Source organism: Sorghum bicolor, chromosome 8, assembly GCF_000003195.3.
Source record: "Sorghum bicolor cultivar BTx623 chromosome 8, Sorghum_bicolor_NCBIv3, whole genome shotgun sequence".
In the NCBI taxonomy this organism is placed as follows: Eukaryota; Viridiplantae; Streptophyta; class Magnoliopsida; order Poales; family Poaceae; genus Sorghum; species Sorghum bicolor.
The window spans coordinates 47,564,685-47,589,685 of record NC_012877.2 but is presented as its reverse complement, the minus strand read 5'-3'; the positions used below and the strand labels follow the sequence as shown (position 1 = coordinate 47,589,685).

The 25,001-nt window shown below is 52.4% G+C and overlaps 3 protein-coding genes across 5 annotated transcripts; all 3 read left to right on the top strand.

The window, feature by feature from the left end:
- LOC8063285 (pentatricopeptide repeat-containing protein At3g46790, chloroplastic) lies at positions 219 to 24,885 on the top strand. 3 transcript variants are annotated; one of them, XM_021446133.1, is made up of 5 exons: positions 219 to 2,222; positions 3,817 to 3,889; positions 3,966 to 4,096; positions 4,190 to 4,218; positions 24,217 to 24,885. In XM_021446133.1, the coding sequence occupies exon 1, from the start codon at positions 304 to 306 to the stop codon at positions 1,810 to 1,812; it is 1,509 nt and encodes a 502-aa protein (XP_021301808.1). In that variant the 5' UTR covers positions 219 to 303; the 3' UTR covers positions 1,813 to 2,222; positions 3,817 to 3,889; positions 3,966 to 4,096; positions 4,190 to 4,218; positions 24,217 to 24,885. The 3 variants fall into 3 exon arrangements, with proteins under 3 accessions (XP_021301808.1, XP_021301809.1, XP_002443200.1); XM_021446134.1 differs by having other exon boundaries at positions 24,200 to 24,885; XM_002443155.2 differs by lacking the exons at positions 3,817 to 3,889; positions 3,966 to 4,096; positions 4,190 to 4,218; positions 24,217 to 24,885 and adding an exon at positions 2,298 to 2,535.
- Positions 10,128 to 10,839, top strand: LOC110437585 (uncharacterized mitochondrial protein AtMg00810-like). The gene is made up of 2 exons (XM_021466059.1): positions 10,128 to 10,568; positions 10,681 to 10,839. The coding sequence occupies exons 1-2, from the start codon at positions 10,128 to 10,130 to the stop codon at positions 10,837 to 10,839; spliced, it is 600 nt and encodes a 199-aa protein (XP_021321734.1).
- Positions 18,586 to 19,455, top strand: LOC110437584. The gene has a single exon (XM_021466058.1). It carries the CDS (start codon positions 18,586 to 18,588, stop codon positions 19,453 to 19,455), a length of 870 nt encoding a protein of 289 aa, XP_021321733.1.

Sequence of the window (25,001 nt, the reverse complement as noted above, 5' to 3'; positions counted from 1 at the left end):
GTTTGTCTTGTAGTTTCCAAACGAGTTATGTAATTTGTTTTTTTTATTAGTGTCCAAATCTCTCCCGACATCCTTCCGACACATCTGCTGTGACCTCCGAAAATTTTTTATTTCCGATCTAAACAGGCCCTAACCAAGGCCATACTAAAACAAAGCATTTGAGCGATCTGTGTGGTTCGTCAATCGTGGTTATTTTTCTTGAGCTCGGCCCACTCGATCAATGGCACGGCCCGCAGCCGCAGGCGCGGCTCCGCTCATTAAACGCCAGCAGCCCAGTATACAGCCTGTCCAGCGGTCGTCGGAATGCCGCCGCCCACCGCCGGGCGTCTCTCGGTCCTTATCCGCCGGTGCGCGGCAAGCGGCGCGCTTTCCCCGGGCGCGCAGGTCCACGCGCAAGGCCTGGTCGGCGGGCTCCTTCCGAACACAACCCTGGACACCGACTTCGTCCTGCTCTACAGCCGCTGCGGGGCGCTCCATCGCGCCCGCCAGGTGTTCGACGGAATGTCCTTCCCGTCCATGCACGCTTACAACGTCCTCCTCGCGGCCTCCCCGCCAGGGACGGCCGTGGAGCTCATCTCCCGCCTCCTCGCCTCGGGACTGCGTCCCGACAGGTACTCCATCCCCGCCGTGCTCCGCGCGTGCGCTGAGCTGCGGGACATGCTCCTTGGCGCCGTGTTCCATGGCTTGGCTCTCCGGCTCGGGTTGCTAGCTAATGTTGTAGTTTCGGGAGCACTGCTGGACATGTATGCTAAGACCGGGATGCTGGCTGATGCGACCAGAGTGTTTGACGAGATGCCAGAGAGAGACGCTGTTGTATGGAATTGCATGGTTACTGGGTATGCGAGGGCTGGGAGGTCAGAAGAAACTCTGGAACTTTTTAGGAAGGCACAGATTGAGTCCGTGGATATGGCAAGGGATCTGCGGGCTGTGCCAAATGTGTTGAATGTCTGTGCAAATGAAGGGCAGCTGATGAAAGGGAGAGAGATCCATGGTAGGATGGTGCGGTGCTTTGCTTTTGATTCAGATATTGCTGTGGGGAACGCATTGGTAGACATGTATGCTAAGTGTGGTCAAGTTGACGGAGCGCAAGCAGTATTTGCAAGCATGAAGGTGAGGAACGTGATGAGCTGGTCGACGCTGATATCTTGCTATGGTGTCCATGGCATGGGAAAAGAAGCGTTGAGGATTTATGAGGAGATGGTGTCCAGAGGGGTGAAGCCAAACTGCATCACATTCATCTCAATCCTGTCAAGTTGCAGCCACTCAGGGCTTGTGAGTGACGGCCGGAGGATCTTTGAGTCAATGAGCAAGGTTCACGCTGTAGAGCCCACTGCTGACCACTATGCATGTATGGTTGACCTCTTGGGGCGTGCTGGAGCCATTGAAGAAGCTGTTGGAATCATAAGGAAGATGCCTATGGAGCCAGGTGCCAGTCTGTGGGGAGCCTTGCTCTCAGCTTGCGCTACCCATAATAATGTCGATGTTGGAGAGGTTGCAGCTTATAAGTTATTTGAGTTAGAAGAAGGCAATGCTAGCAACTATGTTACTCTCTGTGGCATATATGATGCAATTGGTCGGTCTGATAGTGTTTCAGGCATAAGGTCAAGGATGAGAGAACTTGGCATGGTGAAGACACCTGGTTGCAGTTGGGTTCATGTGAAGGGAAGAGCCCATGCCTTCTACCAGGGGTGCATACCACGGTACTTGAGGAGACAGATGCTATGGGTTTTAGGTCATTTACTTGAGGATATGACTGCTTCAGAATATGAAGATGAATATCTGAGCATATGCTATGAGATAATTGGGTACTGAATTTGTGATGGTACAGATCCAGCATTGCTGAGTCATTTTGGTTTGAGGATAAAGCAACCATTCTGACTTGATTGTCACTGTGCTGCACATGAACAATTTTTTATGATGTGCAGCCTGGAATTTTATGTGTTCTGCTAAGTTCTAGAGGACTTGAAAGTTGGAACCTATCATGATCAGATCTGGAGTACTGTGCTGAAGCATGAAGTGCCACTGTGCAAGGGTGTGAGAAAGAAGGGCGGTTAATTGAAGGCAAGAAATGTATTCTCTAACCCCACTCCAACAGAGAGTAGCTCTGGTGTCTGATGCCATCGAGCTGTACAACAGGTGCCTCAAACCAACTGATTGTGAGCATTGTGATAAAATGAGAGGAAAGGGAAATGATAAACTTCTCTAAATGGTAACTTGTTGGGGTAAGCACTAATCAGAGTTTTGCTCATATATTAGAAGTTTGGTTCTTCACTAATCCGATCATTTGCTTGGAATAGGTTAATGTTACTTTTGGTCGCCATGAGAAGTTTTCTACAGTCTCAGGAGATATGCACAGAGCATCATTTCCTCCTAGAGTAGGATTTTTTTTTTTTTGGGGGGGGGGGGGGTACCGGAGTTTCATTAAGCAAAGAGGGAAGGGTTACAAACTTACAATCTGAGTCTATGATATCTGTAAAACCAGGTGGGGTTATAGGCCACTCCACCACCTGGGAATTACGAGATACCATTTGAGCACACGCATGTGCTAACTTATTACATGTTCTACTGATGAAATGAAAACTGAAACCCTCAAAACTCCGGCTAAGGTCCTCCAGCTGATCAATCAAAGGAGATATCTCCGATTTCTGGGTAGATCGCTTGTTCCACAGGTTGACAAGTACCTGGCAGTCTGTCTCCAACTCGACCTTCAGAAAACCTCTCTCTCGTGCTAGTATCAGCCCATCGCAGCACGCTGTAGCTTCAGCAGCAAGCACATTCAGGCAATGCTCATACCATCTCGCTGTTCCTCCACACGTTCTTCCATCTGAGTCCCGGAGAATAACCCCAGAAGACGCCGAACGATCAGTGTTACAGAAAGCTGCGTCGACATTACACTTCACCCACCCTGGCACCGGCCTCTCCCAATGTTTCCGTCCAGACTGAGTCCCGTCCTTCTTGGTAATTCTGTTTATGGGATTGTAGGCTTGGTAATTCTGTTTGCTGTTGATGGTCCTTATGCTTGGATCCTCTATATGCAGGAAAATTTTTCCCTTGTGAGATGACAGACAACGAAATTAATAGGTCATTATGCCATTTTGTTGACTGGCATGATTGTACATCATATGATGAATATAGAAGCTTTATACTCCCTCCGTATATGATTTAGAAGTTGTTTAGGACAGCAACATGATCTCCAAAATACAACTTTGACCTCTTACTTTAATAAAAATATTTAGAAAAAAATGATATATGTATACTTTTATGGAAGTATTTTTCAAGACAAATGTATTCATATAATTTTCACATTTGCAAACTCAACAATTTAAAAGTTATTGATGATTTATATTCCCAATGTTTGACTCAAATCTTGTCCCAAACGACTTCTAAATCCTATATGGAGGGAGTAAGTTTATAACTCTTGTGGTTCCAGTCAAGATCTGGGCATAAATCTAGAAAAGGGAAATAACTGAATATTTGTTTACAAACACATCGTAATGTTTAACACTTTGTTATTGGTCCATGGGTGGTGGCAACCTATGGGGTGGTCTAAAGAAAGATGCAATGTTCTATATCAAGAATATTAGAAGGCACATACTTTTGTTTTGTTCTTGATACATATGGTAATGGTATGCCCGTTGAAAATTAAGGATGGAAAGTTGTCAAGCTTTATCAGCTGCAAATTGCTTAGCCAGGCGCCTTTTTCACTGTTCAGCAGTGGCTTCACCCTGAGCTCACGTCATGACAATATTTAGTACTGCCCAAGATTTTTTTTTCTTTTTGCTAAATGTCAGCTTTTGTCCACTCTGGTTACTACAGCTTTTCACCTCCCTAGAACAAAGTGACATCCAGCTTCCAACTGGGCAGCTTTCATGCTGTGTGCTATCTCCAGGTATAACCTACCATTTCATTGCATTCTTTGTGCCACCAATGCAGATAAGCCTCTGATTATCTTCCTCCCGATGCAGATTTATTTTCTGGACCATGTGGTATTGCACAGTGATCGAGCAGAATTTGTTCAGGAAAAAGAACCCTAGTTAACGAAAGGAATTGTCGCTGCTGACTGAAACTATCAGTACTCGAGCTCAATAGTCAACAAGTTAGTAACTTGTCCTGATGATAATAGAACTTATGGATCAAGATTCTTGGTCTTACATTCATTGGAAATAAGATTTATTGCATAACATGTCAGGTGTGTTGGTCCCTGCACAACCACAGCAGGTAAGCAAGCTTCTTACCACCTCTACTTCACTCCTTGGACCAAGGTAGAAGAAGAGAAGAACACAGCACACACCCAGTTCAGCAGTTTCAGTGTGGGCTGAAATTCTGAACCTTTTGAACGCTCACTGCAGAAGTTTCAGCGTGGGCTGAAACTTTGAACTCTGAATGTTGGTGGCAAATGAGCTGCCTTTGCTTGATGTATTGCATACATATTTATACACATATCTAGTACCTCTATACAGGTACATAGATCATGGCTGGTACAGCCCTGCCTACTCCTAGTACAGCACTATTGCTGATGTACCTTCAACTAATGGCTACAGTAGTGGCCTATTGCCATACTCTAAACAGTACCAGAACCGATCAGCTGATTGCTGATCATCTACAGTTCTTGACTGTACCAGGAAAGCAAAACAATTGCAATTGGAACAGCAGATTATGTCTTACAATCTTCCCCTAATCCTGCTGTCCAGTCTTGACCTCCACCATGCCAATTTTGCTCCTCAGCTCCAAGAACCGAAGTCGCCCAACTGACTTAGTGAAAATGTCAGCGAGCTGCTGACCGGTTTCGACGAACTCGATGACGATCTGCCCCTCGACGCAATCACGAAGGAAGTGAAACTTCACGTCGATGTGCTTGCTCCGGTCGTAGAGGACAGGGTTCTTTGCCAGCGCGATGGCTGGCTGGTTGTCCACCTTCAGCACCGGCGGCCGGGGCTCAATGCCTGTGAGCTCCCCCAGCAGCCGGCGCATCCACACCAACTGGCATGCCACGGTGGCGGCGGCGACGTACCCCGCCTCGCAAGTTGACAGCGCCACCGTCTTCTGCTTCAGCGACTGCCAGGTGACCGGTGTTGCGCCGAGGAAGACCAGCACGCTTGAGGTGCTACGCCGCCCATCGACGTCGCCCGCCATGTCCGCATCACTGAAAGCCGCGAGCTCTAGCTCGCCTTCGCCAGACCCGCCGCCCTTAGGGAAGACGAGAGCCTGGTCCGCCGACCCTTGGATGTAGCGTAGTAGCCGCTTGACTGCCGTCCAGTGGTCCTCCCACGAATCTTCCATGAACCGACTCACATATCCGACCGCAAACACGATGTCCGGCCGAGTATGGGTGAGCCAGCGCAGCTCGCCGACGATGCTCCGGTAGTGCATCGCGTCCACCTCCGCCGTGCTCTGCTTCGACAGTTTGATCCGCTCCTCCATCGGGGTCGCCGCAAGCTTGCAATTAGCCATGCCGGCCCGCTCCAGCAGCTTCCGCGCATAGGCGCGCTGCCCCAGCGTGACTTCCCCACTCCCCTGTTTCACCTCGATGTCGAGGTAGTAACTCAGCACGCCTAAGTCGGACATCTGAAATCACGCCGCCATCTTTGCCTTGAACGCTTCAATGTCCTCTCGTCTCGCATGCTGGTGACGATCAAATCGTCCACGTACACCTCGATGACGAGCTCTTCCTTCCCTCGTCGGCGGGTGTACAACGCGTGCTCTGTGGCACACCGCGCGAACCCGAGCTGCGCCATGGTGGCGTTGAGCTTGGAGTTCCAGGCCTGCGGCACTTGCCGCAAGCCGTAGAGTGCCTTCCTAAGGCAGAGCACCTTGTGCTTGGCCCCCTTCACAACGAATCCTAGGGCTTGCGTGACGAAGACCTCCGCCAAGTCGCCATTGAGGAAGGCGGACTTGATATTAGAGATATATACATAGATATGTATAGGCTGACTTGTATTGTACGTTATGTACTTGTACTCCAAGCCTATCCGGCTATATATATGAAAGGCCACCCCCCTCATTGGGTGTGCGGTGTATTTGCCCCTACATTACCTCTCTACATTGTATCAGCGACCGGGCTAGATTAGGTTTTTATATTTTCTTCCGCTTCCCTAATCCCTCCCGGCGCCGCCGCCCTAGCTCAGCGCGTCGTCCCTGCCCGTCCAGGCTACCTTCAGCACCTGCACGCCACCGCACCTTGCTGCCATGACCACCACGGCCATGACCTCGTCGTCTTCGTCTGCGACCTCCGACGTCCAAGGATTTTCGTCCATGCCAGCCATGGGCGATGTTGCTGCTCCAGCAATTTTCTCCTACGCCATGATCAACGTGGAGTCTCACGTTTCGATCGTCCTCGACCTCAAGCTGCCGAACAACACCAAGTGGTCTGCCTTCTTCACCGCCATGTGCGGCAAGTTTGGTCTTCTCGGCCACATCAACGGCTCCATCCCGGCGCGTCCCATGGATCGCACCTGGTCGCAGCCAGATTCCTGCGTTCGCAGTTGGCTGTATGGCTGCGTCAACGACAACGTCCTCGACCTCGCCATGGAACCAAATCAGACAGCCGTGATCTCTACATCGCCATCACCAACCTCTTTCGGGCGAACCAAGAGACCTGCGCCGTCGTCCTCGGTCAAGAGTTTCACTCCATGACCCAGGGTGATCTCTCCATCGACGCCTACGCCCAACAGATGAAACAGACTGCTGATGCCCTCCGCGATGTCGGCCATGCCGTCTCCGAGCCATAGCTTGTGCTCAATCTTCTCTGCGGTCTCAACCCGCGGTTTGCCAATACAGCGGACATCATCGCCAATTCAGAGGTCCTCCCGTCCTTCATCTTGGCACACAACAAGTTGCGGCTCAAGGAGATCAGTCTCGTCAACGACACCAAGGTCTCCACCGACACCGCCCTCACTACCGCCAGCTCATCTCCGTCGCCTGCTCCAGCTGCCTGCACTTCCCCTTCCTGTCGTTCCTCGTCCTTCGGCCCCAACCCTAATCGCTATGGGGACGGTGGTGGGAGAGGCAAGGGCAACGACGGCCGCAATGGAGGAGGTGGCCGCACCCAGCAGCAATTCGCGCCTTCTCAGGATTCCTCGGCGTCGGGCGGGCGTTGCAGCACCGGTGTGCAGCCTACTGGTCCCTGGTTCTGCATGAACCCGCTGACCAATCCTCCACAATGGCAGCTTCCGCTACAGTGGTGTCCCCCCATGGCACCGCTCCCGCAGCCGCACACGGCGTTCGCCCCTTTGTCCGTCACGGGTGGCTGGGATCAGGGAGCTCTCATCGCCTCCCTCATCCAGATGGCACTTCAGGGTGGAGTGAGCCCCTGGGTCCTCGGCACCAGAGCGACATCTTGCATGTCCTCCAGCGATGGTATACTCCTTTCCCGTCTCCCTCATTCGTCGTCTTTCATCACAGTCGGCAATGGGGCATCTATTCCAGTTTCCAGTCGTGGCACTTCCATTATTCCTATAGCTGATCATAATTTTCAACTCAATAACGTTCTTGTTGCTCCGCATCTTGTTCGCAATCTGTTATCTGTTCGTTAGTTTACTCGCGACAATAACTGCTCTATTGAGTTTGATGTCTTTGGTTTCTCTGTCAAGGATCTGCAGACCAAGACCGAGATTCTTCGCAGCGCTAGTGACGGGGAGCTTTACACCCTTCCTCATTCCAGCTCACCTACCACCACCTTTCATGTTGCTGCTGCGTCTTAATCATTATGGCATTCATGTCTTGGTCATCCTGCTCCTGCTGCCATAGTTCACCTAAATAAGATATCTGCTATTGCTTGTAATAATTTGAACCGTGCTCTTTGTCACGCTTGTCAACTTGGCAAACATACACGGCTGCCATTTACTAGTTCATCATCTTGCTCTTCAGCACCTTTTGAACTTGTTCATTGTGATGTCCGGACATCCCCAGTCCTTAGCTGTTTGGTTTTTGTTGGAATATAAGTGAATTGTCCACCTCTCCCCATTAGCTTAAGCTTTTGGGTTGAACTGGTTGGTGCATGCAACTCAATATGGTATCAAAGCCAGAGGTCTCAAGTTCGAATCCTGGTTAGCGCAATTAAATAAAATAATTGATGTTCGCTCCTATTCCACGTGTGAGGCCTGAGGGAGCCTCCACGTGAGGGGGAGTGTTGGAATATAAGTGAATTGTCCACCTCTCCCCATCAGCTTAAGCTTTTGGGTTGAACTGGTTGATGCATGCAACTCAATAGTTTTAAATATTATCTTGTGATCGTTGATGACTATAGTCATTATTGCTGGATTTTTCCTCTTCGGCACAAATCTGAGGTTCACATGCATATTCTTCATTTTGCTAATTATGCTCCAACTCAGTTTGGCTTGCCTGTCAAATGCTTTCAGGCGGATAATGGTACTGAGTTCCTCAATAATGCTACATCTACCTTCCTTGGTAGTCGAGGCATTTTTCTTCGTACATCTTGCCCTTATACGTCTGCCCAAAATGGCAAAGCCGAGCGGATGTTGTGTACACTGAATAATATTGTTTGCACCCTCCTAATTCATGCAGCCATGCCTCAGTATACTGGGCCGAAGCCTTGGCCACTGCCGTTTTTCTTCTTAACCGCCGCCATCTTCTTCCATCAATAATGCTATTCCCTGTTATCTTCTCTTTCATGAGATGCCCGACTACTCCTCGCTTAGAGTTTTTGGTTGTCTTTGCTATCCTAATCTTAGTGCCATGACACCTCATAAACTAGCTCCTCGCTCATCAGCTTGCGTGTTTATCGGATATCCCTCCTAGAAGGGCTATTGCTGCCTCGATCTCCACCTGCAAAGTGATCGTTTCTCGGCATGTGATTTTTGATGAGTCTCAGTTTTCGTTTGCGGTTGCAAAACCACCTACGAAGTCTCTTGATTTTTTGTTACAGGATCGACTTCCGGCGCCAATATCCACGGTTGCCAGCTCGGGCAGCTCTTCTTCTGCCCGTCCAGTCTACGATGACGCCTTGGAGTTGGATCCTGCCATCCTCTGGCACCGTCCAGTTCTCCAGGCTCCTGCACTAGCCACCATTGGTCCCTCGCCGGCTGCTCCTATCGGCCCCTTGTCGGCTGCTGCTACTGACGACTCTTTGCCGGCTGCTGGCGTCACCGCCGGTCGACAAGTTGGACGCTCGGCCCCTTCTGCTGCTTAGGGAGGAGTAGCACGGCCACCGATCATCTACCAGTACAGCCGTCATCCTCGCCTGCCTCCTGTGCAGGCACCAGCTGCTCCTATGCAGGCCCCGATGACATCTTCCCAGCAACCGGATGACTTACTTCCTGTAACGCGACAACAGTCTGGCACTCTTCCACCTCCACCAGAACGCCTGACTTACTTCGCTAGCATGCTTCACCGCTTCCTGCCAATTACTGTAGTGCACTTGCAGATCCTAATTGGCGAGCTGCAATGGAGGATGAGTACAAGGCACTGGTTGACAATGCTACTTGGTTCTTGTTCCTCGCCCGCCTAATGCCAATATCGTCTCAGGCAAGTGGATTTTCAAGCATAAACATCACTCAGATGGTTCTCTTGCTCGCCACAAAGCTCGTTGGGTTGTCCGGGGGTTCTCTCATCAGTACGATATTGACTACGATAAGAGCTTCAGTCCGGTTGTTAAACCAGCCATAATTCGAGTTGTTCTCAGCATTGCTGCCTCTCATGCATGGCCGATTCATCAGTTGGATGTCAAGAATGTGTTTCTTCATGTCATCTCAATGAGACTGTCTACTGCCAGCAGCCCCCTAGTTTCATTGATCCTACTGCACCTGATCATGTTTGTTTGCTCCAGAAATCTTTATATGGACTCAAGCAGGCACCTCAAGCATGGCACTAGCGCTTCGCCGCCTTTCATTCAGACTTTGGGTTTTGTTGCTTCAGTGTCAGATTCGTCCCTCTTTGTGTACAAGGAGGGTATCAGTGTTGCTTATCTGCTGCTTTACGTCGACGATATTGTTCTTACAGCATCCTCGACAGCTCTTCTTCAGCAGATAACGAAGCGCCTTCATTCAGAATTCGCCATGACAGATCTCGGGGATCTTCATCACTTTCTTGGGATTTCTGTCACTCGCTCACCTGCTGGCCTCTTTCTATCTCAGCGATAGTACGCCGTGGACCTCTTACAGCGTGCCGGTATGATTGAGTGTCACCCTACAGCTACTCCTGTGGACGCCCGCACCAAGCTCTCAGCTACCGATGGTTCTCCTGTTGCAAATCCTACACTGTATCGCAGTCTTGCCGGTGCTCTTCAGTATCTCACTCTGACTCGCCCTGACATTGCTTATGCCATTCAGCAGGTCTATCTCTTCATGCATGATCCATGCGAGCCTCATCTCTCCTTGCTTAAACGGATTCTACGCTATGTCAAGGGCACCATCTCTGTTGGTCTTCACCTCAGTGCTGGATCAGTTGATACTCTCATCGTTTACTCAGATGCTGATTGGGCTGGCTGTCCTGATTCTCGACGCTCTACGTCAGGCTACTGTGTTTACCTTGGCGATAATCTAGCGTCCTGGTCCTCCAAACGACAGACTATTGTCTCTCGTTCCAGCGCTGAAGCGGAATACCGGGCTGTGGCACATGCTCTTGCTGAGACATGTTGGCTTCGTCAGCTACTTCAGGAGCTTCATACTCTTACTTCGGCGACGATTGTTTACTGCGACAATGTCAACACTGTTTACATGACAGGCAATCCTGTCCATCATCGGTGTACGAAGCATATTGAAATTGACATCCACTTTGTTCGCGACAAGGTTGCTCTGGGACAAGTTCGGGTGCTCCATGTCCCGTCATCACATCAGTTTGCGGTCATCAGGACAAAAGGACTGCCTATTCAGTTATTACTGAGTTTAGGTCCAGTCTTCGCGTCCGAGACTCTCCTGCTAAAACTGCTAGTGGGTATTAGAGATATATACATAGATATGTATAGGCTGACTTGTATTGTACGTTATGTACTTGTACTCCAAGCCTATCCGGCTATATATATGAAAGGCCACCCCCCCTCATTGGGTGTGCAGTGTATTTGCCCCTACGTTACCTCTCTACACTTAACGTCGAGGTGGTGGACCGCCCAGTCCTTGGCCGCCGCCATGTCCAGCACAAGCCGCACCGACTATTTGCGTGCCATCGGCGTGAATACCTCCTCGAAATCAATCTTCTCTCTGCACGAACCCCCGAGCGACGAGTCGCGCCTTGTGCTTCACTATCGCGTCGTGCTCGTCCTTCACCTTGTATACCCATTTAGGTCCAATCGGTCGGCATCCCATCGGCGGATCGACCAATTCCCAGGTCCGATTGGCTTCAATTGACCACATTTCTTCAATCATAGCCCGCCGCCACTCTGCTTCACGCTTCGTAACTGCGAACGTGGCCGGCTCCTCTGCGCTCATCATCATGACCTCTCCTCCTCGCCCAGCAGCCATGCCGCCAAACCTAGAGCTGCTGCATCACAGAGGATGTTGTCCACGCGGCGGAAACACACCTCCTCGTCGTCGTGGAAAGCATCCACGAACTCGGTGACGTCCGGCGATGGAGTGGCATACTCGATTTGAGCTGCCACCGGAGTCCCATGCTCTTGTCCCAGAGCAGAGTGCTGCGGAGTGCCGCCCGCCGTGGCTGGACTGGGTGGCTCAGCTTCCCCTGCTGCTGGCGCGTCGTCCTCTGCTTCCCCTGCTCCAGGGTATAGATGGCCATCGGGCCGTGCCGGCCCGGCCCTTCGGCACGGCGTGCCGTGCTGGCCCGTGCCGGTGTCGTGCCTCAGCGGGCCGTCGTGCCGCACGGGCCGTGCCTCCTTCGTGCTCGTGCCTGGCCTACGGCCCAAGGCACGGTCCGTGGGCCATTTGGCCGTGCCGTGCCGCCCGTTGGGCACGGCCAATTTTGCCGTGCCGGGCTGGCCCGTGGCCCGTTCAAGAGAGAGGGTTGAGCTTGAGCACAAGTGCAAACACTAACACAAATTCAGAACTTAGCCAATTCAGGTAGCACAATATAGACACAATTCAGTCAGCATAAGATAGTATGAATATATTATCAAAAGGAGCTGTTTTGTGCAATGCTGCCTCATTAAAAACCTTTCTAGGTAAAACTCACCCTTGTGAGAAACCCTAGAAAGGAAAAAAGAGTGCAGCCAGCTCAAATGTTCAAAGTCTTAGTTCAACTATCCTATTACAAATTTACAATAGCCAGCATCAGTTGCAATGCATCAGTGGCAAGGCAAATATGAAAGTTCTATCCTATTACAGAGTTCTTGCACCAGACATCTTGCACTTGCACCAAAAGACATGCACCAAAAGACTTCTTGCAACAAGATGCACCAAAAGACTTCTTGCACCAAGACACCAAAATGTGCCTGCAAATTGGAGAATCCATTATCAAGCAATGTTATACAGAATTGAGTGATGATTTGAGTTTTAAGACAAGTTCATTACCTGGGCAGTTTCCTTCTTTCTCCCATCAAGTACCAGCAGTAGTATCAGCAGTAGTACCACCACTGCCGGTGCCGCTGCCGCTCCCTTCACCTACTTCATCCAGGTAGAGGTTCTTGAACTTGTCCTCCAGGTCAAAGTCTTGAGCTTTATGTTGTTCTCTTGCTGCTCCTTGCTCCCAATCCTTGATGCAGGTGAGCATCTCCACATGCTCAGGCAACAATCTCCGCCGCCGGTCTTCTAGAATCCTGGAGGTACAGCTGAAACAAGACTCCGAAGAGACAGTAGAGACAGGAACAGACATAACATCGCGAGCCATAATAGATAGAATTGGATAGGTTAGCTTGTGGTCACGCCACCATAGCAGTATGTCAAATGACTCATCCCAATCAGTGACTGGGTCACTGTCCAAGTAAGCTTGAGCTCACTAGCAGCAGATGGACTAGATGAACATGAGGGGGAAAGGCTAGGGGATGCACCAGGACCTCCATAGATCCTTCCCCATACCTGCTTATTCTTACCAGGACAGGCTGAGGGCATTGCAACCCTTTGAGACCTACTTGTACCACCAAATTTCTCCTCATACTTGCCAAACAGCCTGGACATCTCATCTTTAACATCACCACAGTACAGAGTATAAGAGACACCAGTACTCTCAGCGAGCAAGCCAAGCACATTAACAAAGCCCTTCCATTTACCTCTAGGATCAAGGATGAATGCATATGAATAGATCAATGGAATTTTCTCCCAATATTTCAGAAATTTAAGCTTCATAGGAGAAGCAATATTTCTGAAATTTGCATCATTCTCAGCCTCATGCAAGTGCTCAGCAATGTGAAGAAGATGATGCAAAACAAGTGGAGCAGTTGGATAATAAACACCAGACAGAACAAGAGTGGCATCATAAAACACTTCCAGGAATTTCAACATGTGTTCAGCAACAATCCAATGATCTCTAGTCAACAAGTTCTCACCATGATTAGTGGTGATCCACCCAGAAAAGACTTCCTTATAAGGCACCAAATGCTTAAGCATTAGATAGGTGGAATTCCACCTAACATCCATATCCAAGCCAAACTTTCTAGGTCTTAAGCCTTTAGAAATGCAATAGTTTTTGAACAGTGCAATTCTCTGATTAGAGGAATTCAAGAAGTTTATTGCAGTTCTAAATGCTTCAAGATAAGGATGAATCCTCTTCAAACCAGTCTTAACAATCAGATTAATAATATGACAAGTACAACGCTGATGCACAAGCAAATAGTTAACTTTGTGAGGTTCTTCACGTGTAGGTGCAGGATAAGAACCCATGTAACCAAACAAGCAAGGTTGCAAAATCTCAAAAGCCCTAGTATTAGCAGAGGCATTATCAAGAGTTATAGCAAAGGTCTTATCCGTCAAATTAAACTCTTCAAGCACAGAACATATTCTATCAGCTATGTTTTCACCAGTATGTTTCACTTCAATCAGCCTAAACCCAATAATCTTCTTCTGCAACTCCCAATCAGCAGAAACATAATGAGCAACAATAGATATGTAATCTTCTTTAGCATTACCAGACCAAATGTCAGATGTGATAGACACAGATGAACAAGCAGGCAACAAAGAATTCATAAGCAAAGACCGTTCATCAGCAAACAACTTGCCAAGATCCCTAGTTGTGGACTGCCTAGAGACCCGCTCGAACAAAGGGTTATGAGCACGCTTGATATAATCTTCCCAGGCCTGAGTATCACCAATGCCTAAGGGAAGGTCTAACTTAGCTATCAGCCTACACAACTCAGTGCAAGCAACAACAGGATCATACACCCAGTTTTTCAAGCCATCAGCGTTAAGTGCAAGTTTAGATTGAATCATAGTTGCATGTTTTTGTTTTTTCATGCAGGTTCTCATGTGCCGCCTCAAATGCCCAGTGCCCCCCGTAGATCTAGCAGTATACCGAGAACGACAGTGTTTGCATACGGCACCAGATCGTAGCCCATTTTCATCCTTGATCTCATCAAAGTAAGTCCACACAACAGACTTGCGCTTACCAGTGCCCGTGGTTGAAGTACCACGAGTGTCAGTCGAAGCAGCCACGCCACTGTCGTCGTCCCCATCCCCTTCGAGGTTGATGATGGGCGGCTGTTGGTCACCGAGGTCGATGCCGAAGAACTCACGAGCGTCTTCACGCAAGTCGTCATCGTTCTCGAGTTCGGCTTCCATATCCTCGACCTCGTCCGGGTGCGGCGCTAGGTCCTCGCCGTCGCCGAGAGGGGGATGCAGATCCGCCCCTCGCATTGCGAGCCCTGCACCAGCACCAGCATTGGACTTCGACGGCTGAGCACGACCTGGACCCACCAGACCTCCAGCACCGCCCCTCGACGGACGCTTTGGCGGCCTGGCCATGTCCACTACTCCAGAGGAGGAGGACGCGGCGTCAGGCACGAACCTGCAAAAACAAAGAAGAAAGAATGAAATAACGAATAAAGATGAGATCATGAGAACAGAGACCGAGAGATTGAGAGAGTGAGACAGCAAAGCAGATCTAGGGTTTAGACAGTGCACCTGCGTTACCGGAGCCCGGTGCCGGAGGACAGGCGGTCGACGAGTCAAGATGAGACACGAGACAGAGACAGACAGATATCCATTAGAGATGACGGCGAGCAGCGGCTGAGTGAGGAAGATGAACTCACATGCTTCACCAGAGTCCAGAGGAGATAGAGGAGTGGAGAGGGGAAAGGAGGGAGGAGGAGAGTGAGAGGGTAAGGCAACTCAGGCAAGCGGCGAGCGGCGTCGTGGAGCCGAGCGGGATCTGCGACAAGGCTAGTGGTGGCCCTGGCCGGCGGTCGGCGGTCGGAGGGAAGAGGGAGATCGAGGAAGACGGAGCGGAGGCCGGAGCGGATCGGAGCGAATGAGTCGATGAGACGAAGAGAGCGGCTGCGGCGCTGTGGGGATGGGGAATGGGGAGTTAGGGTTAGGGTTCAGCTCCACCCCCTGGCTGAGCGCTTATATATGGAAGCGGCAAGCGGGCGGGGCGGGGGTGGTGGCCTCGTGGGCTGGAATAGCCGTTGGGGTCATCGGGCCGCCATCGTGCCACTGCCAGATTCGGGCCGTGCCCGTGCCGTGCCTTGGGCCGAGGTGGCGGCCCAGGCACGTCCCACTGCCTCGGGCCGTGCCGGCACGGGCCCGTCGATCACCGGGCCGTGCCCGTGCCGGGCCAAATCTTCGTGCCTTGGGCCGTGCCAACGGGCCGCGTGCCATCTGGAAATCTATACTCCAGGGGCGGTCGCTTCCTCTACGGCCTCTGCCAACGCATGGACTTGGCCGGTGATGTCAAGTCGCTCGACGACAGAGGACAATGGTCTGGTTCTGGTGTTCCACCATGTTGTTCTGCTGCAGTGAGTAGGACGTCCTGGTGTTCCACCATGTTGTTCTGCTGCGGTGAGTAGGACGTCGTGAGATGGCGCTCCACTCCCTCCTCCGCGCAGTAGGTGGCGAACTCCATCGCCGTGAATTCGCCGCCACGGTCCATCCGCAACACCCTCAGCTTCTTCCCGGACTCTGCCTCCACCTTCGCCTTGAAGTGCTTGATGACGTCCGCTGCCTCGCCCTTTTGCTTGTCAGGAGCTGCAGCCACATGTAGCGACTGCAGTCGTCCACCAACAGGAGGAAGTACCTCCGCCCGCCATGCATGGCCGAAGTGATGGGCCCGCACAGATCGCCGTGAACGAGCTCTAGGTTCTCACCGGCGTGGTACCTTGCCACCTTGGGGAATGGCAGCCTCCTCTGCTTCCCTACCAGGCAGCTGTCGTAAAAGCTCGCCGGCGTGCTGGATCTTTGGCATTCCCCTCACCATCGCCACCAGCTTGCCTAGCGCGTTGAACTTCAAATGCCTGAACCGGCCATGCCACAACCACGGCTCCTCCGTGCACGCCAAGCACACAGGCTGCTCGACCTTTAGGTCCAACAAGAATAGCCGGTTCTTCGACCTTGTGACCTTAGCCGGCAGCCGCCGCTCTTGATCACGAATCCGCAGCACGCCGCCCTTGATCAGCACCTCAGCACCGCACTTGTCCAACTGCCCAAGGCTGATGATGCTCGTCTTCAGTTGCAGGATCTAGTAGACGTCCGTTGGCGCCCGGTCTTCACCGTTCCGGCACCGGAACAGGACAGTGCTGCGGCCGCGGATCACCACCCGGGAGCCATCGCCGAACTTGACGCTCCCGGTGGTCTTTTTGTCCAGCTCGGAGAAGGCGGCGCGGCACCCTGTCATGTGGTTGCTCGCGCCAGATTCCAAGTACCAGCGCTGCTCCAGCTCGTCGCCGATCGCCCCCAGATGGACCTGCGGACGTGGCTCGTCAAGATCGATGGCCTGCGCAGCAATCCCCTGCTTTGCCTTGGAGCGCGCAGTACTCCGCCATCATGAGTGCGTGCTCGTCGTCGTCGTTGTCTGCAGCCGCCAGGTGCGCCTCCTTTTTCTTCTCCATCTTACGATCGGGGCACTCGCGCCCAGTGACCCACCTTCCCACAGCGCCGGCAGGCGTTGGGGCCGGTGTACTTCTTCCCCTGTGGCACCTTGACGCGGCGCTTGTCCGCCTCCGCGCCGCCACCTCTGCTCGGGCCTTCCTCGGTCCGCCACTTCTCCTGGCGAGCGGTCCATTCGGCCTCCGTCATGAGCAGCTGCCCGCCCTTGGTCTTCTCTATGACCACGGGTGCGCGGTCCTCCATGGTGCGCAGCCGCCCGACCGCGTCCTCCAGCGTGAGCGTGAAGAGGTCGAGCATGGTCTCCATGGACAACACCAGCGGCACGTACTTGGGCAGCACGACCCGCAGCAGCTTGAAGACGACGTCCTCATCCTCCATCGGCTTCCCGTAGGTGGCCAGCTGGCTGGCCAGCCCCTGCAGCTGCAGGGCGAACTCCTCCACCGTCTCCCCTTGGCGGAACTTGAGATCCTTGAAGTCCCGCCGCAACTGCTGCGTCTTCGCCTTCCGCACTCGCTCCGAGCCGAGGCGGATCGACGCCAGCATCTCCTAGGCGTCCTTGGCGTTCCCTTTGGCGCCAATCGGCTGATGGAACTCCGGCGGCGTGGACGCCAGCAGAGCCTCCATGGCTCCCACCTCCACATCCTCACTGGCGCCGCCAGGCTCCACCACCACCCACCACTTCTGTGCACGGAGCTTCCACTTCATGTGGACAGCCCAGTCGCCGTAGTTGGTGCGGGTGAGCGTCAGCCAGGTGGTGCTCCCCACCTCTCGACCGTGCGCACCTCGGTCACGATCTGTGTGACCATCTCCCCGCCTCCACCAGTCAGTTGCTCAGCTCCTGAGCCAGAGCTGGTCTCGGTGCCTGGTGCCACCTCTGTATCGTTGGCCATCGTCGGCAGTTAAGCCTGATGCGCCCTTGTACGGCTTCGATACCACTTGTTGGTCTATGCACAACCACAACAGGTAAGCAAGCTGCTTACCACCTCTACTTCACTCCTTGGACCAAGGTAGAAGAAGAGAAGAACCCAGCACACACCCAGTTCAGCAGTTTCAGCATGGGCTGAAATTCTGAACCTTTTGAACACTCAAGTTTTAGCGTGGGCTGAAACTTTGAACTCTGAATGTTGGTGGCAAATGAGCTGCCTTTGCTTGATGTATTGCATACATATTTATACACATATCTAGTACCTCTATACAGGTACATAGATCATGGCTGGTACAGCCCTGCCTACTCCTAGTACAACACTATTTCTGATGTACCTTCAACTAATGGCTACAGTAGTGGCCTATTGCCATACTGTAAACAGTACCAGAACCGATTAGCTGATTGCTGATCCTGATCATCTACAGTTCCTGATTGTACCAGTAAAGCAAAACAATTGCAATCGGATCAGCAGATTATGTCTTACAAGGTGTACCATTAACAGCTAAATAGGAACCCCCCCCCCCCCCCGCATTATAACAATTTGATAGATATGTACATTAGGAAAGTGTATATTAGGCAAGGCTGCTATATTTAGTATGATTGGCACCTGCCATGTATTGCATGTAACCTGCCATTGCATTGGCTATACCCCCCACCCCACGTTGGGTGTGAGCTATTCCCCTAATCTCTCCATCATTCTACATGGTATCAGCCGCGATCAATTGATCCCTGATCCGGACCTTCTGCCTCCGCTCCTCTTCCCCTCCACCTCTCCCGGCAACCATGCCTGGCGACGACGACGCAGTCGTTGCTGCTGCCGCTGCCGCCGCCGCAGCTGCCAAAGCTCCACCCCAGGCTGTCATCGTCCACCCCTACACAGCCGTCAATGTGAAAACTCACATCCCGGTGACCCTGGAGATGAAGAACCCCAACTTCACCAAGTGGGCTTCGTTCTTCAAGGCTCTGTGCGGGAAATTCAGCCTCCGTCCCCACATCGACGGGCCTCCTCCTGTGGCTGCGGATCCATCGTGGGACATCGCAGAGTGCACCGTCCGTGGCTGGATCCTCAACACCGTCGATGACTCGGTTCTCGACCTCGCCATCACTGACGAGAACCAGACTGCCTGCGAGTTGTGGGTCGCCATCAAGGGACTCTTCCGCTCCAATCGTGCGCCCCGGGCCGTCTTCCTGTTGGAGGAATTCCACTCCCTGAAGCAGGGTGATTCGTCGATCGACGAGTACTACCAGAGGCTCAAGATCAAGGCTGCTGCCCTCCGGGACGTCAATCACACAATCGAGGACTCCCAGCTCATCCTCAGCCTCCTTCGCGGCCTCAACCCGCGCTACACCGCCACTGTCGACGACATCGCCAACTCCACCGTGCTGCCTTCCTTCTCTGGGGCACGAGAAATGCTCTCCCTCAAAGAGTTGCGCCTCGCCAACGACGAGAAGACCACGACTGCATTTGCTATGGTGGCTGCCTCTGGCTCCACCTGCACTTCTCCAGGGAGCCGCCCCTCCTCCTCTATGGCCACTGGCGCTGCTCCCAAGGGCTCCGGGGGTGGCAAGAAGGGCAAGGGCAGCAATAAACAGGGCAGCTGGCGCGGCCAAGGCACCGGTGCTAGCTGGCAGCAGGGCAGCGGCAGTGGATAACAATGGGGCCACCGCCCCATGGGGCCCTGGTTCTGCTACGACCCATGGGCCTTCCAGGGCGGTGTTCCTCCTCCAGGCAGTGGGTGGCAGCAGGGCAACAGCACCGGTGGCTGGCCCCCTCACAGTGACTAGGGCGGGCGCGGCCAGGGCATCATGGGCGCCAGTCCGCAGACCCACACCATCTTCGCTCCCCCTCCAACAGCTCCATCCGCTCGAGTGTGGGATCAGTCCGGCCTCATCGCCGCCTTGAACCTGATGGCGCTCCAGAACTCTGGCTGGGTCATGGACTTTGGCGCCACCTCCCACATGCACAATTTGGATGGTATACTCCCCTCTCGTCAACCCTCTTCTATTCCATCCATCACTGTTGGCAATGGTCATCATCTTCCTGTCTCTTGCTCCAGCAGCTCCACATTACCAGGCCACGCGTCTTCCTTTTTGCTTCACAGTGTCCTAGTTGTCCCCTCTCTAGTGCGCAACTTACTTTCAGTTCGCCAATTCACTCATGACAACCATTGCACTATCGAATTTGACGCATTTGGTTTTTCTGTTAAGGACCTGCAGACCAGACGTGTGATTCTTCGCTCCAATAGCTCCGACGGCCTCTACACCGTCCCTGCCACGCCACAAGCCAACCTCACCATCTCCACCAACTTATGGCATCATCGTCTTGGTCATCCAGGAGCCGCTGCCCTCCATTTGCTTAGACAAAATAATTTGATTTTCTGTAACAAATCAGCTCAAACTCTATGTTACTCATGTCAACTTGGCAAGCATGTGCGGCTGCCATTTGGAAATTCCAGTTCAGTTTCCTCTTTACCGTTTGAGCTTATACATTGTGATGTTTGGACATCCCCGGTCGCTAGCATTTCTGGTGCACAGTACTACCTTGTCATCCTCGATGACTTCACCCATTTTTGCTGGACCTTCCCCCTAGTCCACAAGTCCGAGGTAGCTACTCACATTACTCAGTTTTGCGCCTTTGTCCACACAGTTTAGCCTTCCTGTCAAGGCGCCGACAATGGCACTGAATTCGTCAACCATGCCCTCGCCACCTTCTTTGCCTCTAGCGGCATTCACCTACGTCTCTCTTGCCCTTACACCTCTCAAAACGGCAAGACTGAACGCATCATCTGTTCCCTGAACGACATATGCCACACGCTGCTCATCCACGCTCACCTGCCACCTAAATACTGGGCAGAGGCACTAGCTACAGCCACATATCTCATCAATAGGCGCCCCTGTTCAGCCATTCAGCATCAGGTTCCTTATGAGAAACTCTTCCGACAACCCCCAGACTACACCATTCTCCCTGTCTTCGGTTGCCTCTGCTATCCCATCCTCACCGCCACTTCCAAACACAAATTGTCCCCTCGTTCTATAGCTTGTGTCTTTCTCAGATATCCCTCCTCACACAAGGGGTATCGGTGTCTCGACCTCACAACTAAATGGATCATCATCTCCCGTCATGTTGTCTTCGGTGAGACGCAATTTCCGTTTAGTACTAACCCTCCCAGTGTGCTGCCAAGCTCTCTGTACTTTCTTCTTACAGGTCCTACTGCACCGGTGCCTCGTACTACTGCCACGCTGTCACCAGCTGATGCTACGCAGCCACGACACCGTGCTCATTTGGAGGAGCTTGCCGAGGACTCGGCCATTCTACAAATTGGCCCGGTCCTTGCCCCTGCCCCAGCTGGTCCTGCCCCAGCCGGCCCTCCACCTCTACGGGTCTACACTCGATGGCGTGCTGGCACTTCTGCACCGGCCCCTGTGACAACCGCTGCACAACCTTCTCCACCGGCTATGGACCAGGCGCCTGTTGTTCCTATACAGCCGGCCTCTATTCCAGTTGTGGCGCCTTCCCCGCCACCTCCGCCTCCTCCGCCCCTCCTACATCGAGCCGGCCTATGACACGCTTCCAGACCGGCTCGCTGAAGCCTGTTGATCGTTACGGCTTCCCACCAACTGCTCACGTTGCTGCCTCCTCCACTGCCTCGCCGATTCCCCGTGACTAGGCTCTCGTCGACAACACGTGGCGCCTCGTCTCCCGGCCTCCTGGCGCCAACGTCGTCACCGGCAAGTGGATCTTCAAGCACAAGTTCCACTCCGACGTCACGCTGGCTCGTCATAGGGCTCATTGGGTTGTCCGCGGCTTCGCCCAGCGACACGGCATCGACTACGACGAGACGTTCAGCCCCGTCGTCAAGCCTGCCACGATTTGGGTCGTCCTCAGCATCGCTGCTTCTCGTCAATGGCCTATCCACCAACTGGACGTGAAGAATGCCTTTCTTCACGGTCACCTGCACGAGACCGTCTACCCGCCGGCTTCATCGACCCTGCGCACCCCGACGCCGTCTGTCTTCAGCGCTCCCTCTATGGCCTCAAGCAGGCCCCACGGGCGTGGCACCAGCGCTTCGCCACGTATGTTCGACAGCTCGGCTTCGTCGCTTCTGCCATCGACACCTCCCTCTTTGTCTACACTGAGGGCAGCGTCAGTGCCTACTTGCTGCTCTACGTCGACGACATCGTCCTCACGGCTTCCTCGAATGCTCTACTCCGTCGCATCATCGATCGCCTTCACTCTGAGTTCGCCATGACGGACCTTGGGGAGCTCCATCACTTCCTGGGGATCTCCGTCACTCGCTCCTCCGACGGGCTCTTCCTTAGCCAAAGGCAGTATGCGGTGGATCTTCTTCAGAAGGCGGGCATGGCCGAGTGTCACTCGACATCGACACATGTCGACTCTCGTGCCAAGCTCTCTGCCACGGAGGGCGCTCCCGTCGCCGACCCCAACGCGTATCGGAGTCTCGCCGGCTCACTTCAGTACGCTGTGTAGCAGGTGTGCCTCTTCATGCATGATCCGCGCGAAGCTCACCTTGCGCTGATCAAGCACATACTTCGGTATGTGAAGGGCACACTGTCGGCTGGCCTCCACATCGGCACTGGGCCTGTCGACAAGCTGATTGCCTACTCCGACACTGACTGGGCAGGGTGCCCCGACTCCCGCTTGAGGCTTCTGCATCGTCCTTGGCGACAGCTTGGTGTCCTGGTTGTCCAAACGGCAAACCACAGTGTCCCGGTCCAGTGCGGAGACTGAGTACTGGGTTGTTGTTCATGTGGTCGCAGACTGCTGTTGGCTTCGACAGCTTCTTCAGGAACTTCATGTTCCCTTGAAGGTCGCCACAGTTGTCTACTGTGATAACGATCAGCGCTGTCTATATGATAGCAAACCCGGTCCACCACCGCCGTACCAAGCACATTGAGATCGACATCCATTTCGTCTGTGAAAAGGTGGCTCTTGGCAAGGTTCGCATTCTCCATGTGCCATCCAAGTATCAGTTCGCGGATATCATGACAAAGGGGCTGCCGATTGAGCTCTTTGAGGATTTTCGGTCCAGTCTGTGCATCCGGCATCCTGACGCTTCGACTGAGGGGGGCTGATAGATATGTACATTAGGAAAATGTATATTAGGCAAGGCTGCTATATTTAGTATGATTGGCACCTGCCATGTATTGCATGTAACCTGCCATTGCATTGGCTATATATATCAATGTCACACCCCCCCCCCCCACGTTGGGTGTGAGGTGTTCCCCTAATCTCTCCTTCATTCTACACAATTGATACTGAAGATGTTCAAACGATGTATTAGGATTTTGCCACATTTGGCCTAAAACATAATGCTTGATAAAGACAGGTGTGTTGCACTTGCTTTCTAGTATAATTTATGTATCAATAGAAACAATCAGAGCCAGGATGAAGCAGTCAGTAATTAGTTGTGGAATGTTGTGTGTTCTGTGCATTTCTATGCAGATCCAGACTTGGGAGACGTTAGGAACATGTACATGTCAAGGGATTTTAGATGCAAGTTGATCTGCACCTTTAGCATCAAATAGCTGCCATAACTAAGAGAATTCATTGGTTGTAACTTATATTTCTTGCGTCTAAGTTTTGCCGTACCAGCAACAGCGGTATCACAGTGACACAATTCACACGTGTTACTTAGGTATGGTTGCTACAGAAGCTTCTGTAGGCCACATTTTTTTCCCTAAAAAGAAATACAAGAAGAAAATATATGCTTCAACAATATGACTTAATATCAAAGTTCAGCTAAGCGCTAGGCGGATTCTAGGCGGTGACCCTCCGCCTAGCGCCTAGGCGGGAGTAATCGCGCCTAGGCGTTCTAGGCATTTTCCTAGGCGCCGGGAGGAACAGGGGAGGGGAGAGGAAGAGGAGCAGGAGAGGAGGAGCTGCCGGCGGCGGAGGGGAGATGAGCAGGGGAGGAGTTGCCGGCGGGGGGAGAGAAGATGAGCAGGGGAGGGGACTGACCTTGGGGCGGGGTAGCAACCGGCGGTGGAGCAGGAGGACAGAGGCGGCGGCGGGGATTTCGCGTGATTCCCACGGCCGAAGCCATCCACGCGCGCGAAAGGCCGCGCCGTCCGCCTCCGCGCCACGCCATCAGCTTGCGGGGGCGAAATTTTGCGGCTCGCCCAGCTCTGCGACCACCTCGGCGCCACCCAACGCCCAGATGCCGCGTACCCCTCGCCCAGCGCCTAATCGCGCCTAGGTGCCGCCTAGCGGAACATTGCTTCATATGACATGTGTTAGGTATTTTTATCATCAGTTGGTAAAGAATTGTTTTAGTTGTATCCAAAAATTGTTAGTGTCCCAACTCCCAACTAAAAAGAGTTTGAATCATGATTATCAAAAACCGTAGGTAAAGTCGAGCTTCTCTCCTTTGATCAGGCGCATGCTATGGACAGGTTCAACATTTCTGACAACGGTGAGGGGGGACTGTTGCTGTATGCAAGCCTTGTAGCCGTCTGGTGGACACTAAGCTGAAGGTGTCCGCTGACGCCGGCACTCCTACTCAGGATCCCAGTGACTTCCGCAACCTGACCAGTGTCTTACAGTACCTGACCTTCACTCCAGAAATCTTCAGCAGGTTTGCCTCTACATGCACGATCGGGAACCTCATCTGGCTGCTCTAAAGCACATCCTACGGTACATCAGGGGTACCCTCAACTTGGGACTGTTCTTCGTCCCTCCTCTCTGTCCAAGGTGGTAGTTTACTCCGATGCGGATTGAACAGGTTGTTCGAATACACACAAGTCCGCATGAGGCTATGCAGTGTTCCTTAGTGACAATCTCGTCTTCTGGTCCTGCTCCAGTGTTGAAGTTGAGTATGGCTAATGCCGTCTCTGAAGCCACTTGGTTGCCCGAGCTTCCTGCTCGAGCTTCGCCAGAACAAACCGTAGTATTTTACTATAAATCAATGACATACTAGAACAAATCAGTGCATGATGAGCAGTACATAAAAAAAAATACTTCCTTCTCCAGTGTTGGACATACTTTCTCCCCTTATTTTTCATTATTGGGTTAGTATGAATATTTTATTTCCTGTTTCATACAAAAATGAATATTTTATTTCCTATGTGCTAGTCTCCTTTTGTGACTTGTTAAATCTGGTCTTCATTAAATTCACTTCGCTTCATTTATGTTCCTACTCCGTTTGCTATTGTTCTAGCAACAGTTCCATCGCAACAAC